Source organism: Blastomyces gilchristii (assembly GCF_000003855.2).
Source record: "Blastomyces gilchristii SLH14081 genomic scaffold supercont1.7, whole genome shotgun sequence".
In the NCBI taxonomy this organism is placed as follows: domain Eukaryota; kingdom Fungi; phylum Ascomycota; class Eurotiomycetes; order Onygenales; family Ajellomycetaceae; genus Blastomyces; species Blastomyces gilchristii.
In genome coordinates, this window is record NW_003101676.1 from 1,352,057 (window position 1) to 1,373,003 (window position 20,947).

Consider the following 20,947-nt stretch of genomic DNA (forward strand, 5'->3'; position numbering starts at 1 on the left):
TTTATTGAATATTCAATCTTTAATATCTCTTATCATGAACTTTAGAAAGACCTTGAAGCTTTGTATATCAGACAGTGAGATAACTTAGAAATATTACTCACAGAACCTATATTCTCTCTGTAAGTAAAATATAGACAGGTATAAAGTCACTTTATAAGAGACACATCTGTTATAGACAGTAAGTGTCTTTTTATATTTTTATTCTGAGCTGTTAACAACAGCTCTTATAATTTTCTCATTATTATATTCATCAATATCAATGAAAATATTATTGAATGTATCAAGAGATTATTTTATCTTGAATAAGATATCTTGAATGAATGGAAAAAATCACACAACACTCAATTGACATTATAATGATAATCATCTATTTTATAACTATTCTATCTGTGTTCAGCACAAATTTTCATTAATCATTTGAAAACTATTTCACAGTGTGTTTATCTCTTGCACCTGCACAGACTGTGGTGCAGATGATATTCCAGGAGGTCACTGGAATATCACGTGAACATCACCCGAATAGAGCGGCCGGACATGCTAGCTTGATCTAACCACCGTGGGTGAGCAAGGCCATAGTCCGGCTGTTGTATGTTTTTTTTTAACCAACTTTTTGCACCCCCCAAACCCAACCCACCCGAGCTCTCCTCATACTATTACCTCCAACACCAGCCTCCCAACCCCCTCATTCCTAATCTCAGCCCTCTCCTTCACAGAAAAACCATCATCATCATCATCATCACTAACCCTGCCCTTACTGCGCCCGACATCCCGCATTACATTCAAAAACTCGTCAACCCCACCCCCAACGCCGAAATATACCTCCTTGGCGGCAATTAGAGCTTTGGAATTGTATTTAGGTAGCGGAGTCTTATTCGTAACTCCAGCGGACCCTGCTGCAGGGTCAAGGGGAAGAGCAGATGTAGATGTACCTGTGAATGTGACGCCGAACCGGCCACCGCGTCGGAGGAGCGCCAGTAATGTTTCTGAAAAGGGGAGTAGGGAGGTAGGGGAGTAGATTGTTTCGCTAGCGAGGACGAGGAGATTTGTTCGCCTTGGTTGCGATGATGGTGATGATGAGGGCGATGAGGGCGATGACTGCAAACGGTTCGGTAAAGCTAAGTCGACAAAGGCAGGTGACCAGGCGCCTGATATGAATGATAAACAAATTCCGCGGGCGTGTAGGTCTTCACGGAACGCAGAGAGGAGAGCTGGCTCGATGTCTAGGTCAGGTTGTTCGTCATCGTCCGCACGACCACCATCCCACCGATTGCGATTAAGGTTATGTTCGGCATCGGTTCCGTGATCGATGTTAGGATGGATATTCCCCTCCGGTTGTTGTTGTTGTCGTTGTCGTTGTTGCGAGTGGTCGAGATGATGGCGGCGGCAAGTTTGCCATGTAAGGAGTATATTCGGCACGGTGACTAGTCGTAGCACGGCAGCATTGTAATCCGCAAACACGAAACGGATTATCCTCCGAGGCAGGCTCCGTGGGACAGGTCGTGAAAGGAGATGATGTAAAATCGCAAGGGACGGTATGGCAGTTCCTGCTCCGAGCTATTATCGCAGGATCCGTATCCGCCACCGGGATATTCCATGCGTCAGAGCAAGACACCCAATACTTAAAATATATATATATATATATATCTATATAACTTGTTGGGCTAGGTTGAGGTTGAGTTGAGTTAAAAGAGGATTTAGCCTTCTCACCTCTATGATATCAATATCTTCACTCCCCCCCTCCGCCGTATCCGATAGGAGGGAAGGTATTTCCTCAGCGGCCACCAACTTAGCCAGATCAATAGCACACTCCCACGTCTTCAAGCCGCCTTCGTAAACAGTCGGTTTTAGATCACCCTTTTCCAGGCCAGATATCAACTCTGCATTTTCGTTGGTATCTGCATCATCTTCTGCCATCAACTGGGCGCGAATGTCAAAGACTTCGCGCCGAGGGATAGTGAGGCTTGGACCCTCGGATGATGGTGACTGGGGATTTATTGGGAGCATGTTGTATGATATTTGGGACGGGAGTGTGGAAAGCTATTTGTAGGTGAGCTCAAATTAGCATCATGTATATTTTTTTTAGCTCTAGAATCAATCAGTTAGAGGAAATATATTCCGTAAATCTTGATCGAAAGGGTCGCATTCTAGCATTTCGCCTTCGCCGATCTGGCAATCGTCGCTCAAATCAAATCACCACCTGATTCCAAGTCAAGAGGGACGGAGGATATATAGCAGAATTCGAATGCTAAAAGGGACCCCCGTTGCGATAAAACAGCAACAATATTTTGAGGAAGCGAAACCAAAAGAGGGACATCCCATCACGAAATCCATCTTCCAGCATAAGAAAAAGCCGAATATGCTTCCAATCATATGCATTCAGAGCTCCAGAAGTAGAGCTGACATGCACAGCTCACCCCATGCAGCAGGGCATCCAGCGAGCACCAAATGGCGACCATAAACATTGATATTCCCAACCATGCGATTTAAACTCGCTCCACCAATCAATTCCCATGAACCGGGGGGGGGGGGGTATACAAGCCAGCAGAGCCTCGGGGCATTAGAACTTCCCAAGACACTCTCCCCTTTAGGGAGTGTGAAAGAAACTCCAGCGTACCAACACGGCCAAAACAAAAGTACAAAGCACAGAAACATGCACAAATCTTGAAGGGAGATAAGATAAAGTAGAAAATAAAAAATATATAAAAAATATAAAAAAATATAAAACATACCATCTCATCAAGATCGCAATAGCTCGCCTCAACCAGGACGCTTTCTTCCCCCTCCGCCCCCTCTCCTCCAGTTTTCGTCCCCGCTATGTCCAGCTGGCGAATACCAGCATCGATGCCAGTATCATCAGGACCTTGATCATTCTCCGCATCCTGGTCGTCAATGTCGTCCCCTCCAAAGCCAAATGTGAAAGTGGACATTTGGAGAGACGCGTTCCCTAGATCTTTGTGTCTCGTTTTGTTCAGAGAAAACGGACGTTTCTGGATATTCGCGCTCTCAATTTCACCGGATATATTTATTTCTAGGTGTTGTTGGAGCAGGTCCAAAAATGGCCTTAATTATGTGTGATAAAAAAAAAGGGGGGGTGGTATTTTTTGAATTAATAAAACTAAAGGAAATTCAAAGAAATTCACAATGAGAGCTCAGGAAGTCTGAATAATATGATCCAGCTATACAAAATCCGTATCTTAACATACATACCATACGCGGTCATAATAATTATTAATGTTCAAATATCGCGGCGGGGGAAAATTTTCCCTTTTCTAACTAGTTAAGTTAGTTACCGAACACGCACATCTTGGCTTGGAGCCACGCCGGCGGAAACCACGAGCTCTTTTACCTCTCTCTGTAAGCGGACGGGGCTGGATGTTTGTTTAGTTGGGCGGAGAGAACAAGAGAAGACAAGTATCAGGTAAAAAATTCATTGAGTCAGCCCTCTACTACTTCAGAAGTTCGTACTGACCGAGCACCATGGCTACATTTTACATTTGTCTATCCAGGCGGCAGGAGGACTGAGGGCGATATGTGCTCCGTGATGAAGTGCTGACCAAGGGTGAAAAGTATGGCTAAGCAATTAAGAGAGTGAGTGCAACTCATTATTATTGATATAAATAAGAAGAGCTCAGCTCAGGGGACAGGAAAATTCCAAGATCCAAGATATCTCCGAAGAAGAGGCACTAAATTATTACGCCATTTCTGCCCAGTAATTCCATGTTTTGATAACAACCACTATCTCTATGAAAAGCTCCGATTTAGCTATGTTATAAACTCACCAGCTCATTTTACTTATTTAAATTGCCTACCGGTTTGTGATATTTCATGCTTCTAACATGTTAATAAAAAATGATAATTGCGAGGGAAATAATAAGAATATAAAATATACGCTTTCATCTGGTTACTGCCTCTATTTTTTTCTAAAGGAAGGAAAAGGATATGGGAAACTTCCCAGATGTCAGAATTAGATAGAAAGTATGTTGACCAAAAAAATATGTTGATGGGTGGTAGATGGTCCCTATATTTATTCTCTCTCTCTGTCTCTCTCTCTTTTTTTTTTTTTTTTTTTTTTTTTTTCTTTTTTTTCCCCCTCAACCAACAAAACCAGACCTCCGGTAAAAGTTCAAACGAGAAAATAATCATCCCGTATATAAAAACGTGGATAACAAAGACAAGAAAAGATTCTATAAGCATGACTGAAAAATCTGAGAGTTGAAAAAAAAAGGGGGCATTTCTTCATAACTCAGCCTAACAGCAGAGCCAGCCATAGAAGGCACCACAACCACACCACACAGTATGAAAAGGATTAGCAGAAAAAAAAAAGGGAAAAGAAAAAGAAAAAAAAAAAAAAAAAAAAAAAAACAACATCATCAGAAAAACGAAAAGTACAAAAGGAAAGAAAAACGAAAAGTACAAAAGGAAAAAAAAAAAAACCAGGACCGCTCACGCCCGTCCATTCGCCGCGGCCCCATTCCCATTAATCTTCGGCCCAACAACAGCCTTCTCAAGCGCCTGCATCACATCCGCCAACAAATCCGCACTATCCTCAATCCCACAGCTAACCCGCACAAGATCATCAAACACCCCCGCCGCCTCCCTCTGTTCCTTCGGGATGCCCGCATGCGTCATGCCGCCGGGCACCTCGACAAGCGACTCCACACCACCCAAGCTCTCCGCCAGCACAAACACCTTGGTCTCCTGGCAGAAGCGCTCAGCGGCCGCCACGCCGCCCTTGATGCGGAAGCTGAGCATACCGCCGCCCATACCGTCGCGGTGCTGCTTGAGGGCGATCTCGCGGTGCGGGTGCGACTTGATGCCTGGGTAGTTGACGGCGATGACGTGCGGGGAGGCTTCGAGGGCGGTGGCGATAATGGTGGCGTTTTTGGAGGCTTCGCGGGCGCGCAGGTGAAGGGTTTTCAGGCCGCGGTGGGCGAGCCAGCAGTCGAAGGGGGAGGGCACGGCACCGATGGCGTTTTGGAGGAATGAGAGGCGTTCGTGGAGTTGGGTGGAGTTGAAGGCGGCTACGCCCATGAGCACGTCCTGGGGTGGGGTGTTAGCGATTGTTTTATTTTATTTATTTTTTTCCCCCCGGAACGAGAGGACTGATAAAGTAAAATTTTCAAAGGTATTTCTACTTACAGAGTGGCCATTGATGTATTTGGTGACTGAGTGGATGACGATATCCGCACCGTGGTCGAGAGGGTTCTGGATATAGGGGCTGAGGAAGGTATTGTCGACAACAACCATGATACCGTGCTGGTGGGCAACGCTGGCTACTTTTCTGATATCGACGAGGCCGAGGGTAGGGTTCGAGGGGCTTTCGATCCAGATCAGCTTGGTGTCATTGGGGCGGATCAGCTCTGCGATGTCGATTTCGATGCTGGGGGAGAATGTAACATGCACCCCGTGGGCTGCAGCGACCTTGGTGAAGTATCGGTGGGTTCCACCGTATACATCAGAGACTGATATGACGTGGGATCCAGCCGCGAGGGATTGGAGGATGACGGCTGTAGTTGCAGAGCCAGACGAGAAGGCCAATGTATATCGGGCGTGCTCGAGGGCTGCTACGGCTTCCTCGAAGTGATCTCTATTTTTTACCAGCGGGGAGGGGAATTGTCAGCGCGCTCGCTTGAAGCAATGGAGTAAAATTATATATATATATATATATATATATATAGAAGGAAATTGGGGGCAAACCAGAGGTTGTACGGACCTGTTTGGGTTTGCGCTTCTTGTGTACTCGTATTGTCCCATGGGCTTTCCGACGCCAACTTGGGCAAATGTCGTAGAAAGGGAGATCTGGGAGTGAAGTGAAGCCGTTAGTTTCACAGCCTGGCCTATGAAGACAGTAGTAGAGGGGGGGGGGGGGGAAACTTGTCTCTTACTGGAGCAATCACAGCGCCAGTTGTAGGGTCTACATGCGCACCGGCATGCACAGCCAATGTGCCGAATTGATGAACGGGGGAGGGAGCCCGTGGAGGGGTTTCAATGGGAGCTTCATCGCGCTCGGAAATTGTGCTTGATTTGATACCGCTCGTCATGGTCGCTGTCTGTGAACTGTGCACGCGGAATCGACAAACAAAGGGAATTAAGCAGCAAGACGAGACGAGAAAATAATTGAGCGGGGAGAACGAAGGCTGGCTGGTATTATTTTACTATTTGGCGGCAATCGGGAGCTAAGAGAAGAGGGGGAAGCGGAGAGGGTTGCACCGGAGACAGGACAGAGGAGATAGATGGGCGGAATTGGTCTGAATATCTGCGGGTTGCTGATGGATGAAGTGGGAGAGGATAAGGAATAAGTTCTATGGGATGAAGATGATGTTTCTTTATATAAGAAGAATAATGCTACAAAACAAACGATGAGGGGCGACGACGAAGGAACCAGGCCATTATGATTATTGTCAATAACTAACTAATTTGTTTATTATTGATGTTACGGGCACGCCATTCGCCCGCGGCAAACGACGAGAATGCTCTACGCAACGGTCCACGGATGGTCTGTTTTCTAGCTTTCGGCTATTTATGGTTATATATTTGTAAATATTATACATTAATTTTATTAGTTAACTACGGAGTATTGTTGTCCATTAACTATTTATTATTACGATCGCAAGAATGGATGATCATGGAGGACGATCGGGGAAAATCTATACGGAGTTATATCAAAAAATGAGTAACAATGCTTCACCGAACAGAAAAAGAAAAAGCAAAGAGAGGTAGAAGAAGAAGAAGAAAAAGAAAAAGAAATTATAGCATCATCCCCCCCCCCATCCCCCGGAAGCCGAGCACAACAATCCCCATCCCCGATTTCCCCTCAACTTCTTCCTTTGTCCCTGCGTATTCCAACCGGCGATGGACTCCAATGAGCGTGCTGCAGCAACCTGTCTGGCATTTGTGATTTCTGTATCGGATTCCCTGATTCCCCTCGAAGGCAACCCTTGGGTACTCGCGGGTTTCAGTGGTTTCTTTAGTTCGGGATTTTCTTTTTTTCCCTTTTGTATAGTTAACTAGTTAACTAATTACTAATAAAGTTGATGCGACAATGATGTCATAGTTATTTATCATCAGGTTTGTTGTTGTTGGCATTAAAAGGCATTTCATTCATTGAAAGGAGTCATTCTGATGTTGTAGAAGACTTGGTAGTCCCAGCTGACGAGAACAGGGCTTGATATTGATATCTGTGCAATCTCGCATGTAGTTACAAGATGATAATATGTAGTTACTGAGTAGTTGCTGGTTGGATTAACAGTGCTGACCGCCGTATGAGCTCGGTATGTAGTGCAGACTCCTGGCCACGGAATTACACGCTCCCTAACTCCGTCAATGTGGTGGACTTTGGCGGAGTTAGTCAATCCTGTTATATATATATATATATATATATACAGACAATGCCGTGATCAGAGGGATAGATGAAGGGTTTTAAGCCGTCATACAATAAGATCCAGGCATAATTAAGATATCTCTCAAACCCTCCATCCACTCCTCCTCGCCATGCCACCCACCAACATCCTCCTAATCGGCGCTGGCGAACTGGGCACCGCCGTCCTGCACTCCCTCATCCACCACCCCACCCGCACCAATAACAAACCCTCCCTCTCCCTCCTCCTCCGCCCAAGCAGCATCGCATCCCCAAAACAACCCCCCCTCGCCGCCCTCCTCCAATCCCTCACAGCACCCAACAACCCCCCAATATCCCTAGTCCCAGGCGACATTGCCGCCGACTCCCCCGAAACCCTCACCGCCCTCTTCCGCCCCTACGACCTCATAATCAGCTGCGCCGGCTTCGTCGCGGGCCCCGGCGCCCAGCTGAAAATAACCCGCGCCGTCCTCGCCGCCGGCGTCCCCTTCTACATCCCCTGGCAGTTCGGCGTGGACTACGACGCCATCGGCCGCGGCTCCGCGCACGACCTCTTCGACGAGCAGCTAGATGTGCGCGGGCTGCTGCGCGCGCAGGAGACGACGCGGTGGACCGTGGTGTCCACGGGGATGTTTACGAGTTTCTTGTTCGCGGCGGGGTTTGGCGTTGTGGATCTGCCGGCACCAAGGGGGGAGAGTGCGAGGGTGCGGGCGCTGGGCGGGTGGGAGAATCGGGTGACTGTCACCGCGCCGGCGGATATTGGTAGATTAACAGCTGAGATCGTGTTGGGCGATGACGGGTTGCTGGGCGCTAATGGGCCTGTGTTTGTCGGTGGGGATACGCTAAGTTATGCGCAGGTGGCCGATTTGGTGGTGAAGGTTACGGGGAGGGAAGTTGAGAGATCGGTTTTGACGGTTCCGCAGGTTCTGGAGAGGTTGGAGAGGGAGCCCGATAATGCGTTGTTGAAGTACTATGCTGTTTTTGGGGCGGGGAAGGGTGTTGCGTGGGATTTGGAGGAGACGTGGAATTTCCGGAAGGGGATTCATGCGATGACGGCGGAGGAGTGGGCGCGGGAAAATTTGTGAAAACGTATAGAGATAATCGTCCTACTAAAATAGGGTCGTATATTAGATGTTCTATATCTCGCATAAAACTGGACCTAAAATTATCTAGAGGGAAAGTTTTAGTAGAGCATATAGCTAAAGGAATATTCTAGCGAACAAGGACTCAATAACATCACATAAAAAACGAAAAACGCTCAATCGAACAATCCCGTGCAGGGGATTCGCAATCATTTTTATATCCGTTTCATCCCTTATGCAGTCCCATCAAGTCATATAGAACCTGCAATCCTTATGACCACCAGGCAACGAGTCCCAGGCCCGCAATCTGCATAGACCCCTATTTATTTAAATCACTTCCATTAGCTCCTAGTCATTATAAAGTAACCTGATCATCGAAAGGAAAAAGGAAAAGTAAGGGCAGTGGAGTAATAGGGAAAAGGAAACATACAATAATAGAATACGGCGGCTTCCTCTCCATAACCGCCCCACCTTCCTGATCATCAGGCGCGTCTGGGATCTGGTCATGCCACTCCTCCGCCTCAACTCGAAAGCGCACCGTCTCGCCAATGTCAAAGTAGAAAATTGCGCCTTCGCCGTTATCCCAGATCCAGACTTGGTCGGCGAAGTCGCTGCAGGCAGGAGAGCGAGGACATGAGCAGGTTGGTTAATATATGTTCCATATTGTGAAGGTGGTTGGGTGGGTTGTCAGGAGAACATAAAATATGAACATACAATCTAGCACCGTCCAGTAAAAGGCTGGGGGGTATAAAGATATCATTGAAGAATTCAAGGCTGACTGCAAGTTTTTTTTTCATTGAGGGTCGGTCCTATTGTTAACAATCATGTGGCAATGGGCAATCCTTATACAAAAATGATGGGAACGTCCTCGCCAATGCCTTTCAGGGGAAGTTTTTATATTTCAACGCACTTTTAATGCCGTTCTCTGTTCCACTGGTGATTTTCCCCAGGATAATCTCGCCCTTGAAGGGTCGGAAGACAATTAATCGAAATTTAACTGGACCAAATAGAACGTCACTCAGTAACCAGCTGCAGGGCCATTTCATTTCATGAGTGTACTATGCATTTCGGTGATGCATACCATTGACATTGACAAGGCCAGTGCCATGTCCAATCAGGCCATCAGAGGACTCGAGCAAGTCGTAAAAACTGATGCATAGGCCAACATTTTGGATGACCTGAAGCAAAATGTTAGTTACCAGAATGTTAAACGAATGCCAGTCGGGACATATATATCTTTTTTCACATACCTTATTAGCATATTTCTCATTAATATTATCCTCGATTGCAACCGCGCTAAGTTTTGAAAAGTCCTCAGGGGAAATTTGGACTAGGTCGGAGATGGTTGTCTAGGGGAACGTTCATTCAGAATTAGAGCTCGGCAGAAAACTTCAAGTAAGAGAAGATAATTTTAATCAGAACCGAACCAGGGACGTACGAGAATAAACATGATGCTATTTATTTTAGACTGGAATGTCACCGGATAATGAAAAGTGAGAAATGTAACGACTCAATCCGCAGCATCTTCCACGACGCCTCGTGCTACAAACGGGAGAAAAAAGATGCTTCAGCAGTGAAAACACAAGGATGAACAACGACAATTAAACGGCAGAACAGATCATAGATCCATGTTCTATTCCAAAGAGATAGACGAGAAATATTGAAAGAAAAAGAAGTATACAAGAAGACCCCTCGTGTCCGCTTTTGATATTTCCACGTGACCGCACTTCCTGGCTCCGATATTCGGAACGGATCAACATATTGCCCCTGAAACCGCCAAAGCTGCAAGAATTACGGATGAAAACAACGATATGACATCTCCAACCATGATGGGTCCCTGAAGATGGAGGCCTTATTTCTATATCTGAGCATCTAGATTTCGTTTCCATTCCCACTTATACTATGAGTTCTGGCGGGTTTTCCTTTCCTCCACCCCCCCCTCCGCCACCACCGCAGGCTGGTCCGCCGAGCTTCCCTGGTCATGCGCCGACAACTCCATACAACCAGAACCAAAGAGGACGAGGCGCTGGAGGCTATCAGCGAGGTCGCGGAAGGGGAAATGCACACAGGAGCGGCAGGGGAAACCATATGGGTGGCCCCAGTCATGGCCCTCCCCACAATATGAATTTTACGCCTGCGAGCGGCAACAGATATGGGGCTCGCTCTCACCCTCACCCTCATACGCCTCCAAATCACCCATCTCCGGAGTATAACCAGCAAGGGCCTCCTGTACATTACGCTCCTCCCCAAAGCCAACCCAACTACCCCTCCGTACCACCGTATGCCCAGCCTCCTTCACATCTACCACCTCCGCAAAATGCGTACAGCCAGCCGGTCCCGATACAATATCCGTCCCGTCACCCTGCACCGCACCCGGCTGCATATAACCCGCCCGCGCCCATGCACCGGCACGCTCCGTCCCCTAATCATCACCCGCAACCTCATGTAATGCCGCCTCCTATGCGTTGGGGTTTTGAAAATGCCATCCAAAGCAGTCCCTACCCGGCCCCAAATTTGCGGGCCCCTAAGTATGGGGGGTACCCTGATATGCGCGACTCAAAACCTCCCCACCATCCGCCACGTCAGTCTCACGATCGCCATGGATCGCGGCCCTCTCAAGAATACAATTCATTCCCTTCAACAAACCAGTTCAACCGCGGTGATAAATTTGCGAATCGGGCTAATAAACGCCCATATTCCAATGCTTTTGGTGGACCACAGGCGTCTAGCACGAGGCCAACCGCCCCTCTCCCAGTCCCTAGTTTTGGAAGTTCGCTTCCTTCGAAACCGCCGCCCTCGGTCGACGCTACTAAGAAACACAGGAAGAAGAAGAGAAAGTATAACCAACTTGGTCTCACTCCGCAAACTGAGGAGCATGAATCGAGCGAGGAGGAGGATGACGTTGATGAGGAAACCAAGCTTTCACAAACTATTACCACTGGCGAGCTTAAATTTAGCTATAAAGGGCAGACCTCTACCTTACAGACACCGACGGATATCGCTACCTGGATCGAGGAACGTAAAAAGAGGTACCCAACCCGAGCAAGGGTCGAGGAGCGTTTAAAGGAAGCTGAAGAGAAGAAGCAGGCTGTAAAGGAAGCTAGAGAAGCTAAGAGGGCCAAAGAAAATGCCCTGAGACAGCAGAAGTATGCCGATCAGGAAGAAGCAAGACGGCTACAGGAAGCTAGGATGAAAAAGGAGAAAGATAAATTGGACAGGAAACTTTTGAAGGAGGAACAGCAACAGTCACTTGACCCCACAGATGCAGCTGCTAAAGCAAAACTAAAGGCGGAAAAGCTTCGACGGAAGCTCATGAAAGAAGAGAAGCGTGTTGCTAGGGCGGAGGCACATGCGGAGAAAGCAAGGCTCCGTGCTGAAGCATCTAAGATACAGACAAATGGGACCCTTGAAGGGAAGACAAACGCTGATACTACATCTAGTTCCGCAGCGGAGCATGTCCCCACTCCTACGGATTCGGATACCTCAAAACCAGCGCTTACTGCAGCAGAAGGCACCCAAGCTGATGATCAACTGGCTATTCGGGAGCCCCAACAGGAACCGCCAGCTTCAAAGCTTGAACATATTTGCCCCATAGACGAATCCCAAGCTCCGATTACTGAACATGTAGCAAACAACGTCGAACCAAAAGCCCCTGAAACCACAGGTACCATTGAACACACCCCACAAGTAAATGGACATACCTCCCCGCCAGGCGTAACTAGCAATAACCTATCCAGCGACTTGGAAGTTAGCGACAGCCTATCGTCACCCTCAGAGGACGATTCCGATCTCGACGATGAAACCACATCCAGCGGCTCAGATTCGTCCTCGGGAGACGATGACGACTCCACCTCCTCAGAACCAGAGCAAGCAACAATCCGACGAGAGCAACCCGACCGGGTCCTGCCTCCGGCCCGGCAGCAAAAATCACTTTGTCGTCAGTTTGCCAAAACAGGCCAATGTCGACGAGGTAACAGGTGTAAATTCCTCCACGAGGCTTCTGATAAGACTAAAGCTGCGGCGAGGCTATCCGCTTCCACTCAGGATAAGAAGGGGAAGAAATCGTTGTTTCAGGCTGTGGGTTTTACCCCTTAATTTTTTTTCGTACATATATACATATTTCCCCTTTTTTCACCGATTTTTTCCCAATCTATTCTGGAAGGTCAATGCATTTTTATTTATTTATTTATTTTACTGACAAAATCTATAGCTCGTGAGTCGTGAGAAGGAGGAGGAGGATCGGAGAGTAATGCAGGCAATATCTTGGTTGGGCCAGCGTGGTGTTTTAGATGAACCTGCAACCGATGCAGCACAGGAAGTTCATGAGGAGCCGCCACCAGCTACTTAAATCCTTTCTTTCCACAGTCAAGACCTAGGCGGGGGGAAATAGCCGTTGTGACCATAAGCAGTTCTCGCAATGGAAATTGGACGCTTAAGACGTATCATCCTAAATCAGGGAGCAAAGGTGAAGGCGGGAAAGAGCCATTGGTTATTCTTAAATTTTTCTTTATTTTTAATATACTATAGAACTTTCTTATATCCTAGAGAAAAAAAAAATTCTTTTTTTTTCTACTGTTATTTTTTACGCTACTAAGTCTCTTAAATGCTTGAGGCACAGCGATCTGCAACTCTACTCTAGTTAAGTTGCTGCTACTTTTTTTGGCTCCGGGGGTAGCTTATGGGGAATTACTGGTATTTCGGTTTATCTAGTTCAAGGTATTAACAGAGTAACTTACCTACCTCCTAATGCGTGCTTAGATTGAACTCTTCAGAAAGTGGTGCGGCTCTGCAGATGACTAGAGCGCAATGGGACTGGTCTTGGCGCTGGTTAACCCTAATTCAACGACCAAGGTAAAATTATTTAATGTACTACTGTACGTACGTGTACAGTTACGGCTTCGCCCGTTTCGTGCTCCCCAGCAGCAGCAGCAGCAGATCAAATTTTACTGCTAGCATAGATGTTTTTATGTCTATCTAATGGCTTAGCCGCTTAGCCAAGGGCATTATGGAGAATATAAGTTCTCTACTGAGCGGTCCTCCCGCTGAGATTTTTGTAAAGTATCACTGGCTTGATCGGCAAAGCCAAATGGGACTTGCCTCGATGAAGGAGGAAGAACCTTGTGAGGTAAACTCCGTAAATGAAATGATATTGGTTCCGTAGATAAGTCCGCGTTAACACGGCCGCTTGATAACCCACATCGTTTATTTTGTCACTATCAGCCATATACACTAGAACATACAGCCCCATCAAGTAAGGAGGCTTGTATGTACAGAGGCTCCTGCAACGTTTTGACTTGCGCTAAGAATTTAAACTGAAATGCTGATACCGGCATTAAGTATTGCCATTCCATCTCTTAATTAAAGGATAGGGAGTCCCAGGGGCCGTTATAGAGACCGATGCCCTAGCTTGCCCACTAGCTCACTGTCTAAATCCCAGGTAGTGTGGCCTGGAATCGAAATCATATTTCAGGATAAATTATTAGTTACTAGTGTGAGACAAAACTTTTCGCAGGGGGCATCTGTAGAGGTGTGAGGCGATCAGTATCCCCAAGCCACTATTAGGAAGCTAGAATGAGAAAATGTGGCGGTTAAAGGAGGTTGCCTAACGTGATTGTGCCTAAAAGGGAAACTTGTTTACCAATTCGATCCCAGGTCCTTCCAGTTGCACAATCCAAGCCCATTCGATAATGCGACGGGGCTAAGCAGAACTGCAGCCATGGAGAGGGCTGTCAGGGGTTGCATAGATCCCCGGACCACTGCTGACCCGCCCCAGTGGTTCCGTGGCTTGGATGTAAATTGCCACAATACTCCGTACAGAGGAGCAACAGGAAATCGCTAATATCGCGGCAGGGAAAGTTGGTGACGATTAGGTTGGTTGGTTCCAATTATTTGCGGCTAACCGGGCCCTAGATGATTTGTAAGCTAATTACTATTTTATCCTTTCTCTTGGAGGATAATGTTGTTGTGTTGTGTTGTAATCTAACTACGCGAGTTACACTAAATGGATAGGTTGGGGTGGCACGTGACTAGGGTAGGTGTAGTAATCACCAACACTTTCTTCAAAATGCAATAACAGCCAACGCGATGGCTTCTACGGAGTACATATATTTTAATAATAGAGAATAAGATCACTAGGAAGCTTCATGAAGAGTAGTTTATAAAGGAGGAGTCATATCTGCATCTAATATCTGTAAAATGATAATTATTAATCAATGGATTAATATTGAGGAGGCATTGGAGAAGTTGTGACCAAGATGAAAGAAGATTATGAAGAAACTTAAATAATATTGTAGAGATAGAAGCATTTATGTTAATACTATCAAATTTACAAGGAATTTATTATAGAAAAACCAACTTTTCCATGCAAAAAGTGACATCACATGCACCTCATCAAAAATATTTGAATGCTCATCTCTGCTCTCCAGCTCATACAGCTCAGCTCAATCTTCAAATCTTCATTCTTTTTTTCAATCTGCTCTTTTCATACATTCTCTACAGTATTTACATTCCTTATACTCTTCTCTATGTTCATTTTTGATCTCTGTGTTCATGGCATGCGCTGCTAAATGCCCTGTAACATGATCTCATGTGATGTCATGTGCACCCCTTTGGATCGGATTGAACAGCCGGCTCTGCGGCCTGTACGGCTCTGATTAATCTGATAATGGTGATAGGGGTGATACAGGGTGGAAGAGGGTGGTAGGGGGAGAGGGTGGTAGGGGCGGTAGAGGAGGTGGTGGTGGTAGAGGGAGTAGAGAGTGGAAGGGGTGGAAGTGGTAGAGGGGGCTGCGCAAGCAGCAAAGCGAGCGTAAGCGAGCGTTTGATGCTTGTAGTTGATTTAGAATATATAATCAGTATGTATCTATCATATATAGCTTCATTGAGTGCTAGGGTCCAACCAGAGGTTGCAGGTGAGCGGTAACTAGCTTACAAATCATCTAGGGCCCGATTGACGCCAGGAACTAGCCGCATCGCTCCCGCTACAACTATGTTGACCAAAGTCAATTCTTGGAATAACCTCATGGCAGCCTATGTAAACGGAACAGCTACCCAATTAATGGAAAAGCCCGAAGATCATTCTCCACCAATCAACGCTGGGAAACAGTAAGCAAAGCATCAGCGAACTTGAGTGGTTGGCTCTTGAAGACACCCCAAGCTCTAACACATCTCGGAAGGCAAGACAGTAAAAAAAGAACACATCACATCATATGTCCATTTATAATATTAGTTTCCATTTAGAACGTGGAGTCATCCGTACTCGGAGCTAGCCAGAAATAAGCGTCTGAAACATCGTTTCTCCAAGGCTCGAGTGAAGGAAGAGATGCGAATAGTATAAAGCCTTATTTCGGCTTTCACCACCTCGTACATCCTGAAGGGCGGATAAATAAAAACAAAACATAATCATTCTTTCTACAGGCTAGGATGAAAACGCCCTTTTTTGTCCTTTCGTTTGTTTCCTTTCCTTGTTTAATAATCACAGATTGTAAGGTGTTTACTTGGACTATTGCTTTCAGTGACCACGTGATTTACGATGCCCTAACTAATATTATTTTCGCCGGCTGTAGCCTATTGTCATTTAACTGCTTCAATAAAACTATGTCACAGATCATTGCATATTAATACAGTTAGATGTCTCAACATATGAATCACTGTCAAAATATCTCTTGTGTGATTTGACTAATCTATCTCTGTGACAAGCATAGAACATTGAATTTTGAGTAGAATATTTAAATAGAGAGTGCTAAGCAAAGCAGATTCATTTCATTGTTATTATTATTATTGATATTTCAAGTGAGAATTCTATTTGAAACTGAAAAAATGATTTGCAAGTTGATCAGAATAGCATCAGAAAAGAAATAAGAAAAGCAGCTCAGACAGCATTCTAAGTCTTACTCTAATAATCTCACATGAATTTGACTGTTATGTTGTCATCATTGTGATTGTGATTATTAAGTGATTGTTATAGATATTGTTGTTCTGTTTGAAATCTGAGAATTCTCTCAAAGTTGTATGAAAGCTGTCTAAATTCTTGCCAATTCAAGATTAGTTAATTTTCTAGAGATAATGGAAAAGTAGACAAAGAATATAATAATAATAAAAGAAGAAATGCTAACTTGATGAACTTACCTCTTCTCATTCCATTCCTTGTTTAACTCCTCCACTATCTTCTTTAACCTCACCTCTCTCTCACTTATCTTCCCTACTTCCTTCCTTAACTCCTCCACTTCCTTCATTAACTCCTTTGATTTCTTGTCTGACTTCTCCGATATCCTCTTCAACGCTAGCACCTCTTCCAATTCATTCAAATTCTTCTTGAGATTCTCCAGCACTTCCTCGCTGAAGATGGAATGCCTGGCACAGGGACCAGAAAAGAAAGCGTAATACCGTTGCAAATCCGATACGTCACTGTCGACGGCCAGGTTAAATTGGGCAATGCCTTCCCTTAAGAAGTCATAAATCAAATCGCCCCAATAATGATAATCTCTGTGCCGCCAACTCTCCCTGTCCGCCTGCTCGATTTCGAAAAAGACGTCACGACGTGTCTGTAACCTGTCTCTAGCGTCCATGTTCATATTGAAATCGAAGGAGGCAAAGTCTTCCGAAGCTTGACGGCGGAGGCAGTAGTAAGGATTATGATAATGAGTAATAATAGGAGGCGAAGGGGGGTTTTTTCGGGCTATTTCTTGATCTCCGTTTAAAACTTTCAGACGTTCGATAACTGGTAGGACTGATTGTTTTGGGAGGAGGAAGAAATGTATTTATATCCAATCCAGCCTTCCTCATCATTCTCACCCGGGTCATTACTTATTTTATGTGGCTCGGATGTATTCTGGTAACATATATTATATTCCTCCCTCTTGAACGGGTATACCCTTTACTACAGTGCTGTATTTCTTTCTGTGTTAACTACCTGCTCTCAAACTTTTCTTCATTTTTTCATTCAGTGTGAGTGAAAGCTACAGAAAGCTCACAAACCCAGTTCAAAACTGAATGCCTAGTCATGTCAACATCATATTGTCACATCTGAAATACATACATATCTTCTCTCAATGTCTTTAAACACACAATATTCAACACACACAGCTATATTAAAGATAAGAATTATAGAACAGTTACTCTCTAGTATGATCAACTGAAGAACACTTCTACTTTTTTTAAGTATAGTCAGTATTATATTGTGTGAAGAAAACAGTCTATGAATGTATGTGTATTTTAGATGAGATTGATATAGATAGAGTTCTAGGTTCTAGCCATGACCTGGGTTAAATTTCTAACCACGTTCAACCAAGATGTCCAGTCAGGCTAAGCAGAAGAGCAGTTCATGGCTTGAGTCGTTTTGTTGATCTGGTGTCATCGTCCAGTGCAAATTCCTCTCGTTCACGTTCTCTCTGTTCCAGCTCTTCCCTGCGATCCTTCTTATATTCCATAAATTCCTCCCTAAGGCCTGTTCGATTTTCCTGATATTGTCCACACAGTTTCCTTATTGAATAGTTAGCAATCAATTATTCTTATTTCATCATTGCAAAAGACCAGTGACCTGGGATTTTTTCTTTTCTTTTCTTTTTTTCTTTCTTTTCTTTTCTTTTTTTCTTTCTTTTCTTTTCTTTTTTTCTTTCTTTTCTTTTTTCTTTTTTCCTTTTTTTTTTTTAGGTGAATAAATTATCCGAAGAAGAAGCGGGAGAAGAAGAAGAGTACAAATAGTGACATACTCGCGAAGATTTACATCTGTCTGCAAAGATTCCAAGACTGTAGGAGTGATGTTTGTATCTCGCTGCCCCGTCTGGAGGCCCGTCAAGGTCGACAGCTTGACAGCGGCTTCAGCGGCGATTATCTGAAGCTGTTGAACTACCAAAATATTATCAAAAAGAAGTCCTCTTTTCTCATCTCACTCTCCCCCCTTTCTTTTTCTTTTCCTTTTTTTTTCTTTCTTTCTTTTTTTTTTTTTTTTTTTTTTTTTTTTTTTTTTTTTTTTCTAATTTTTTAATACTCACTAAGCTCTTTTACCACTTCAAATTCCCCTTCGGTTATTTTTAACCCCTTTTTATCGATAAAACTCGTATAGTCGATCAGTAGATTCCATTTTTCAGTTAGAATGTCTTCCACATTTTCGAACCTCGCAATGTCCTCTTCCACGCTCTCTTTAAGCCATAAAGAATAAGGACGGAGTTCCTGGGCTGACAAATCGCGTGTCTTAATTCTCAAAAAGTTCCCATAGGTTTTAGGCAGGGTCGGATCGAAGACCATATTTCACTCGGAAGGGAGAAAGTAGAAATGATAGACAGGGATAAGTATAGTCCAGCGGTGGGGCCAAATTCAATCGTATAGGAAGAAGATGAATTCGAAATGGTTAATATCAAATAGCACTTGAGTGATTTTCTTTGTGTCTGTTTAAATATCTTTTTTTTTTCTTTGTTTCTTTCTTTCTTTTTTTCTTTTTTTCATTCTTTCTTCCACCCCCCCTCCCCCGAAGCGGTGGTTGGTATGTGAGTGAGTGAACAGCTGAGGCACAAGGGATTCTGATAGTCGACACGACATTTAGATCCATATCCATCCAAGTCTGCATGGCTCGGATGTTACATGTACATACATTTATTACATGTACATACATATCCTATGGAAGGAAGATGTTCCCCCGCCACAAGCGGAATCAACCGTCCGCAAAGATGGAATCTGATAGGGAAATACCCGGTTGAGGGAGCGCCTTTGTTCATACATATATACATACTATGTATATATAGTCGTCTCTATCGAGGCTACAATTTTTATTTTATTTTTCCTCTTCCCGGACAAAACGCGAATGCTTGTTGATGAATGAATGCAAGTCCGTCTCCAGTCTCCTCCTGCTGGCTCTGTTCCTTTCCCCCGCCGATTGTTCTGTTCATCCATCCGTTTGAAGTCTGGATACGATACGATGCCACACCACACCACACTTGCTTCTACGATGTCCTACTACGTACGTAGTTACTTCTTTCACCTGCCAAAGTTTCCGTTAGTATCCTGAAAGACTCGACTGGCTTGGTCTCCTCTCCAAGGTTAAACCATCCATATCATATGCCACATGCAACCCTCCATTGTTGCTTCATGATCTTCATGCGCCTGCCACACAATTATTAACTTAACCCCCCCAATACCATACCACCGTGCAGCAGTCAAACGGCTCTTACAAGATATGGCCAGATTTCTCCCCCTTGCTTCCTCGGGATTTTATATTATACATTCCAATAAATAGCTCTAGAAAGATGCAGGGAAGAAAAAAAAACAAGTTACCTTGATTTTTTTTTATCAAACTCTCCAATTAAGTTACCCCTTTTTCCATATCTTTCGTGCAACCAAAAAAAAAAATATATAGTTATATATTAAAAAAAAAAAAAAAAAAAAAAAAAAAAAAAAAAAAAATTCGCCGCCCAGAATCCACGAAACCCAATTTAAGGTTGAAGTCGACCCGGGATGGGCCGAGAGGGGGTAACAGAACTAGTTACTCCTGCTGGGTAGCGTAGTTAGCCACCCGAGATTTACATAAACCATTCAGACTTCGACGAGCGATCAACTGAACATTGAGAAATAATAAATAATAGATTATTAATAATCCAAGTAACTACTGGATATCCCACGAGGGGGGGTACTTTCTGTACGCTATTATTTATATATATACTCCGTACTGGGGATCTGAAGCGAAAGAAAGCCAGGGCAAATCGGTCGAAGCTTGTGTAGCGACGATCAGCCTTGATTGAAGCCACAACCACCATTTGCTATATCAGGTTTACTGGAATCGGTGCAAGAACCGCCCCGTGAAAACAATGGTTCTGGCACTCTGACAACTGCTGACAACTGCTGACACTGCTGATCCATTGATCTGTTGATCCATGTTCCATGTTCCATGATCCAATGATCCGAGATCCATTCCGAGATTCGTGATCAGTTGAGTTTGATCAGGTTAGGTTGCAATTATTATTAAAGTTAATGATAATCAATCATCATCATCATTTCATCATCATCATTTTGTCCAAGGAATCAATCAATGGATCCAAAAGACCCAAGATTCCACGCTGCGGACAGCATTGAATGCTCTCTCCTGATTCGCCAATGCTGTCAGCCAAGGTCGCATCGTTGGAACCAACCGCAAGCCCCAAGACCACGCTAATACTCATCGAGCCTAGCTTTAGACACAAGCTCAGAGAGTAAAATGACTGGTTGGGGGCAGTTTAAACAAGTCGTAGTTGGGTTGGGGGGACACAGATAGCATAACATAACACTCATTGGTTGTTATTAGGGGGGGGGGGGGGGAGGGGGGGAAAGAAAATCCGCTTACAACATGCTCTCAAAACTAACGACTCTCACTGATATTCTAGACCTCAATGCACAATCACTACCACCAGGGAGACCAGCCTCGTGTCTTTTTCGCGTCCCATTAAACACAAAAATAGATCCGTAGGCAATATCACCAAGTCTGAAATTCCATTGATTCAGAACAAACACACATATCACTACACCTACGCCACAGAACCGT

At 44.8% G+C, this 20,947-nt stretch overlaps 7 protein-coding genes across 7 annotated transcripts; 2 read left to right on the plus strand and 5 right to left on the minus strand.

Annotated features, from left to right (window-relative positions):
* Window positions 1-324: 324 nt before the first annotated feature.
* Window positions 325-3,650, minus strand: BDBG_04217 (mitotic exit network interactor 1). Its single transcript, XM_031721581.1, has 4 exons — window positions 3,347-3,650; window positions 2,730-3,273; window positions 1,708-2,037; window positions 325-1,554 (listed from the first exon to the last, which is right to left on the minus strand). Exons 2-4 carry the CDS (start codon window positions 2,925-2,927, stop codon window positions 646-648), a joined length of 1,437 nt encoding a protein of 478 aa, XP_031578189.1. The 5' UTR covers window positions 2,928-3,273; window positions 3,347-3,650; the 3' UTR covers window positions 325-645.
* Window positions 3,651-3,859: 209 nt separating this feature from the next.
* BDBG_04218 (cystathionine gamma-lyase) lies at window positions 3,860-6,464 on the minus strand. The gene is made up of 4 exons (XM_002625303.2): window positions 5,886-6,464; window positions 5,714-5,799; window positions 5,140-5,587; window positions 3,860-5,040 (listed from the first exon to the last, which is right to left on the minus strand). The coding sequence occupies exons 1-4, from the start codon at window positions 6,039-6,041 to the stop codon at window positions 4,444-4,446; spliced, it is 1,287 nt and encodes a 428-aa protein (XP_002625349.1). The 5' UTR covers window positions 6,042-6,464; the 3' UTR covers window positions 3,860-4,443.
* Window positions 6,465-7,038: 574 nt separating this feature from the next.
* BDBG_04220 (DNA-directed RNA polymerase III subunit RPC8) lies at window positions 7,039-10,139 on the minus strand. Its single transcript, XM_002625305.2, has 7 exons — window positions 9,878-10,139; window positions 9,690-9,788; window positions 9,521-9,617; window positions 9,350-9,436; window positions 9,154-9,217; window positions 8,870-9,050; window positions 7,039-8,758 (listed from the first exon to the last, which is right to left on the minus strand). The coding sequence occupies exons 1-7, from the start codon at window positions 9,887-9,889 to the stop codon at window positions 8,711-8,713; spliced, it is 588 nt and encodes a 195-aa protein (XP_002625351.1). The 5' UTR covers window positions 9,890-10,139; the 3' UTR covers window positions 7,039-8,710.
* Window positions 7,047-8,810, plus strand: BDBG_04219 (isoflavone reductase). The gene has a single exon (XM_002625304.2). It carries the CDS (start codon window positions 7,492-7,494, stop codon window positions 8,440-8,442), a length of 951 nt encoding a protein of 316 aa, XP_002625350.1. The 5' UTR covers window positions 7,047-7,491; the 3' UTR covers window positions 8,443-8,810.
* BDBG_04221 (CCCH zinc finger protein) lies at window positions 9,965-13,283 on the plus strand. Its single transcript, XM_002625306.2, has 2 exons — window positions 9,965-12,516; window positions 12,650-13,283. The coding sequence occupies exons 1-2, from the start codon at window positions 10,342-10,344 to the stop codon at window positions 12,785-12,787; spliced, it is 2,313 nt and encodes a 770-aa protein (XP_002625352.2). The 5' UTR covers window positions 9,965-10,341; the 3' UTR covers window positions 12,788-13,283.
* A 3,085-nt stretch (window positions 13,284-16,368) lies between these two features.
* BDBG_04222 (uncharacterized protein) lies at window positions 16,369-17,012 on the minus strand (the record flags this gene model as incomplete). The annotated part of the gene is made up of 2 exons (XM_002625307.2): window positions 16,369-16,467; window positions 16,567-17,012. The coding sequence occupies 2 exons, from the start codon at window positions 17,010-17,012 to the stop codon at window positions 16,461-16,463; spliced, it is 453 nt and encodes a 150-aa protein (XP_002625353.2). The 3' UTR covers window positions 16,369-16,460.
* Window positions 17,013-17,621: 609 nt separating this feature from the next.
* BDBG_04223 (uncharacterized protein) lies at window positions 17,622-18,942 on the minus strand. Its single transcript, XM_002625308.2, has 3 exons — window positions 18,432-18,942; window positions 18,150-18,285; window positions 17,622-17,919 (listed from the first exon to the last, which is right to left on the minus strand). The coding sequence occupies exons 1-3, from the start codon at window positions 18,682-18,684 to the stop codon at window positions 17,760-17,762; spliced, it is 549 nt and encodes a 182-aa protein (XP_002625354.1). The 5' UTR covers window positions 18,685-18,942; the 3' UTR covers window positions 17,622-17,759.
* Window positions 18,943-20,947: the final 2,005 nt, after the last annotated feature.

Bases quoted from the DNA above. Each gene is read 5' to 3' on its own strand.
- BDBG_04219 (XM_002625304.2), top strand. From the start codon at position 7,492: ATGCCACCCACCAACATCCTCCTAATCGGCGCTGGCGAACTGGGCACC.
- BDBG_04218 (XM_002625303.2), bottom strand. From the start codon at position 6,041: ATGACGAGCGGTATCAAATCAAGCACAATTTCCGAGCGCGATGAAGCT. The intron at 5,800-5,885 runs GTAAGAGACAAG...CTTCACTCCCAG, and splicing joins CTGGCGCTGTGATTGCTCCA to ATCTCCCTTTCTACGACATT. The intron at 5,588-5,713 runs GTCCGTACAACC...GGTAAAAAATAG, and splicing joins AGAAGCGCAAACCCAAACAG to AGATCACTTCGAGGAAGCCG.
- BDBG_04221 (XM_002625306.2), top strand. From the start codon at position 10,342: ATGAGTTCTGGCGGGTTTTCCTTTCCTCCACCCCCCCCTCCGCCACCA. The intron at 12,517-12,649 runs GTGGGTTTTACC...CAAAATCTATAG, and splicing joins AGAAATCGTTGTTTCAGGCT to CTCGTGAGTCGTGAGAAGGA.
- BDBG_04223 (XM_002625308.2), bottom strand. From the start codon at position 18,684: ATGGTCTTCGATCCGACCCTGCCTAAAACCTATGGGAACTTTTTGAGA. The intron at 18,286-18,431 runs GTGAGTATTAAA...ATATTTTGGTAG, and splicing joins TGAAGTGGTAAAAGAGCTTA to TTCAACAGCTTCAGATAATC. The intron at 17,920-18,149 runs GTATGTCACTAT...CTATTCAATAAG, and splicing joins ACAGATGTAAATCTTCGCGA to GAAACTGTGTGGACAATATC.
- BDBG_04220 (XM_002625305.2), bottom strand. The intron at 9,051-9,153 runs GTATGTTCATAT...TCCTGCCTGCAG, and splicing joins TTACTGGACGGTGCTAGATT to CGACTTCGCCGACCAAGTCT. The intron at 8,759-8,869 runs GTATGTTTCCTT...TTAAATAAATAG, and splicing joins AGCCGCCGTATTCTATTATT to GGGTCTATGCAGATTGCGGG.
- BDBG_04217 (XM_031721581.1), bottom strand. From the start codon at position 2,927: ATGTCCACTTTCACATTTGGCTTTGGAGGGGACGACATTGACGACCAG. The intron at 2,038-2,729 runs GTATGTTTTATA...ACCTACAAATAG, and splicing joins ATTGCGATCTTGATGAGATG to CTTTCCACACTCCCGTCCCA. The intron at 1,555-1,707 runs GTGAGAAGGCTA...CTGCGATAATAG, and splicing joins AAGATATTGATATCATAGAG to CTCGGAGCAGGAACTGCCAT.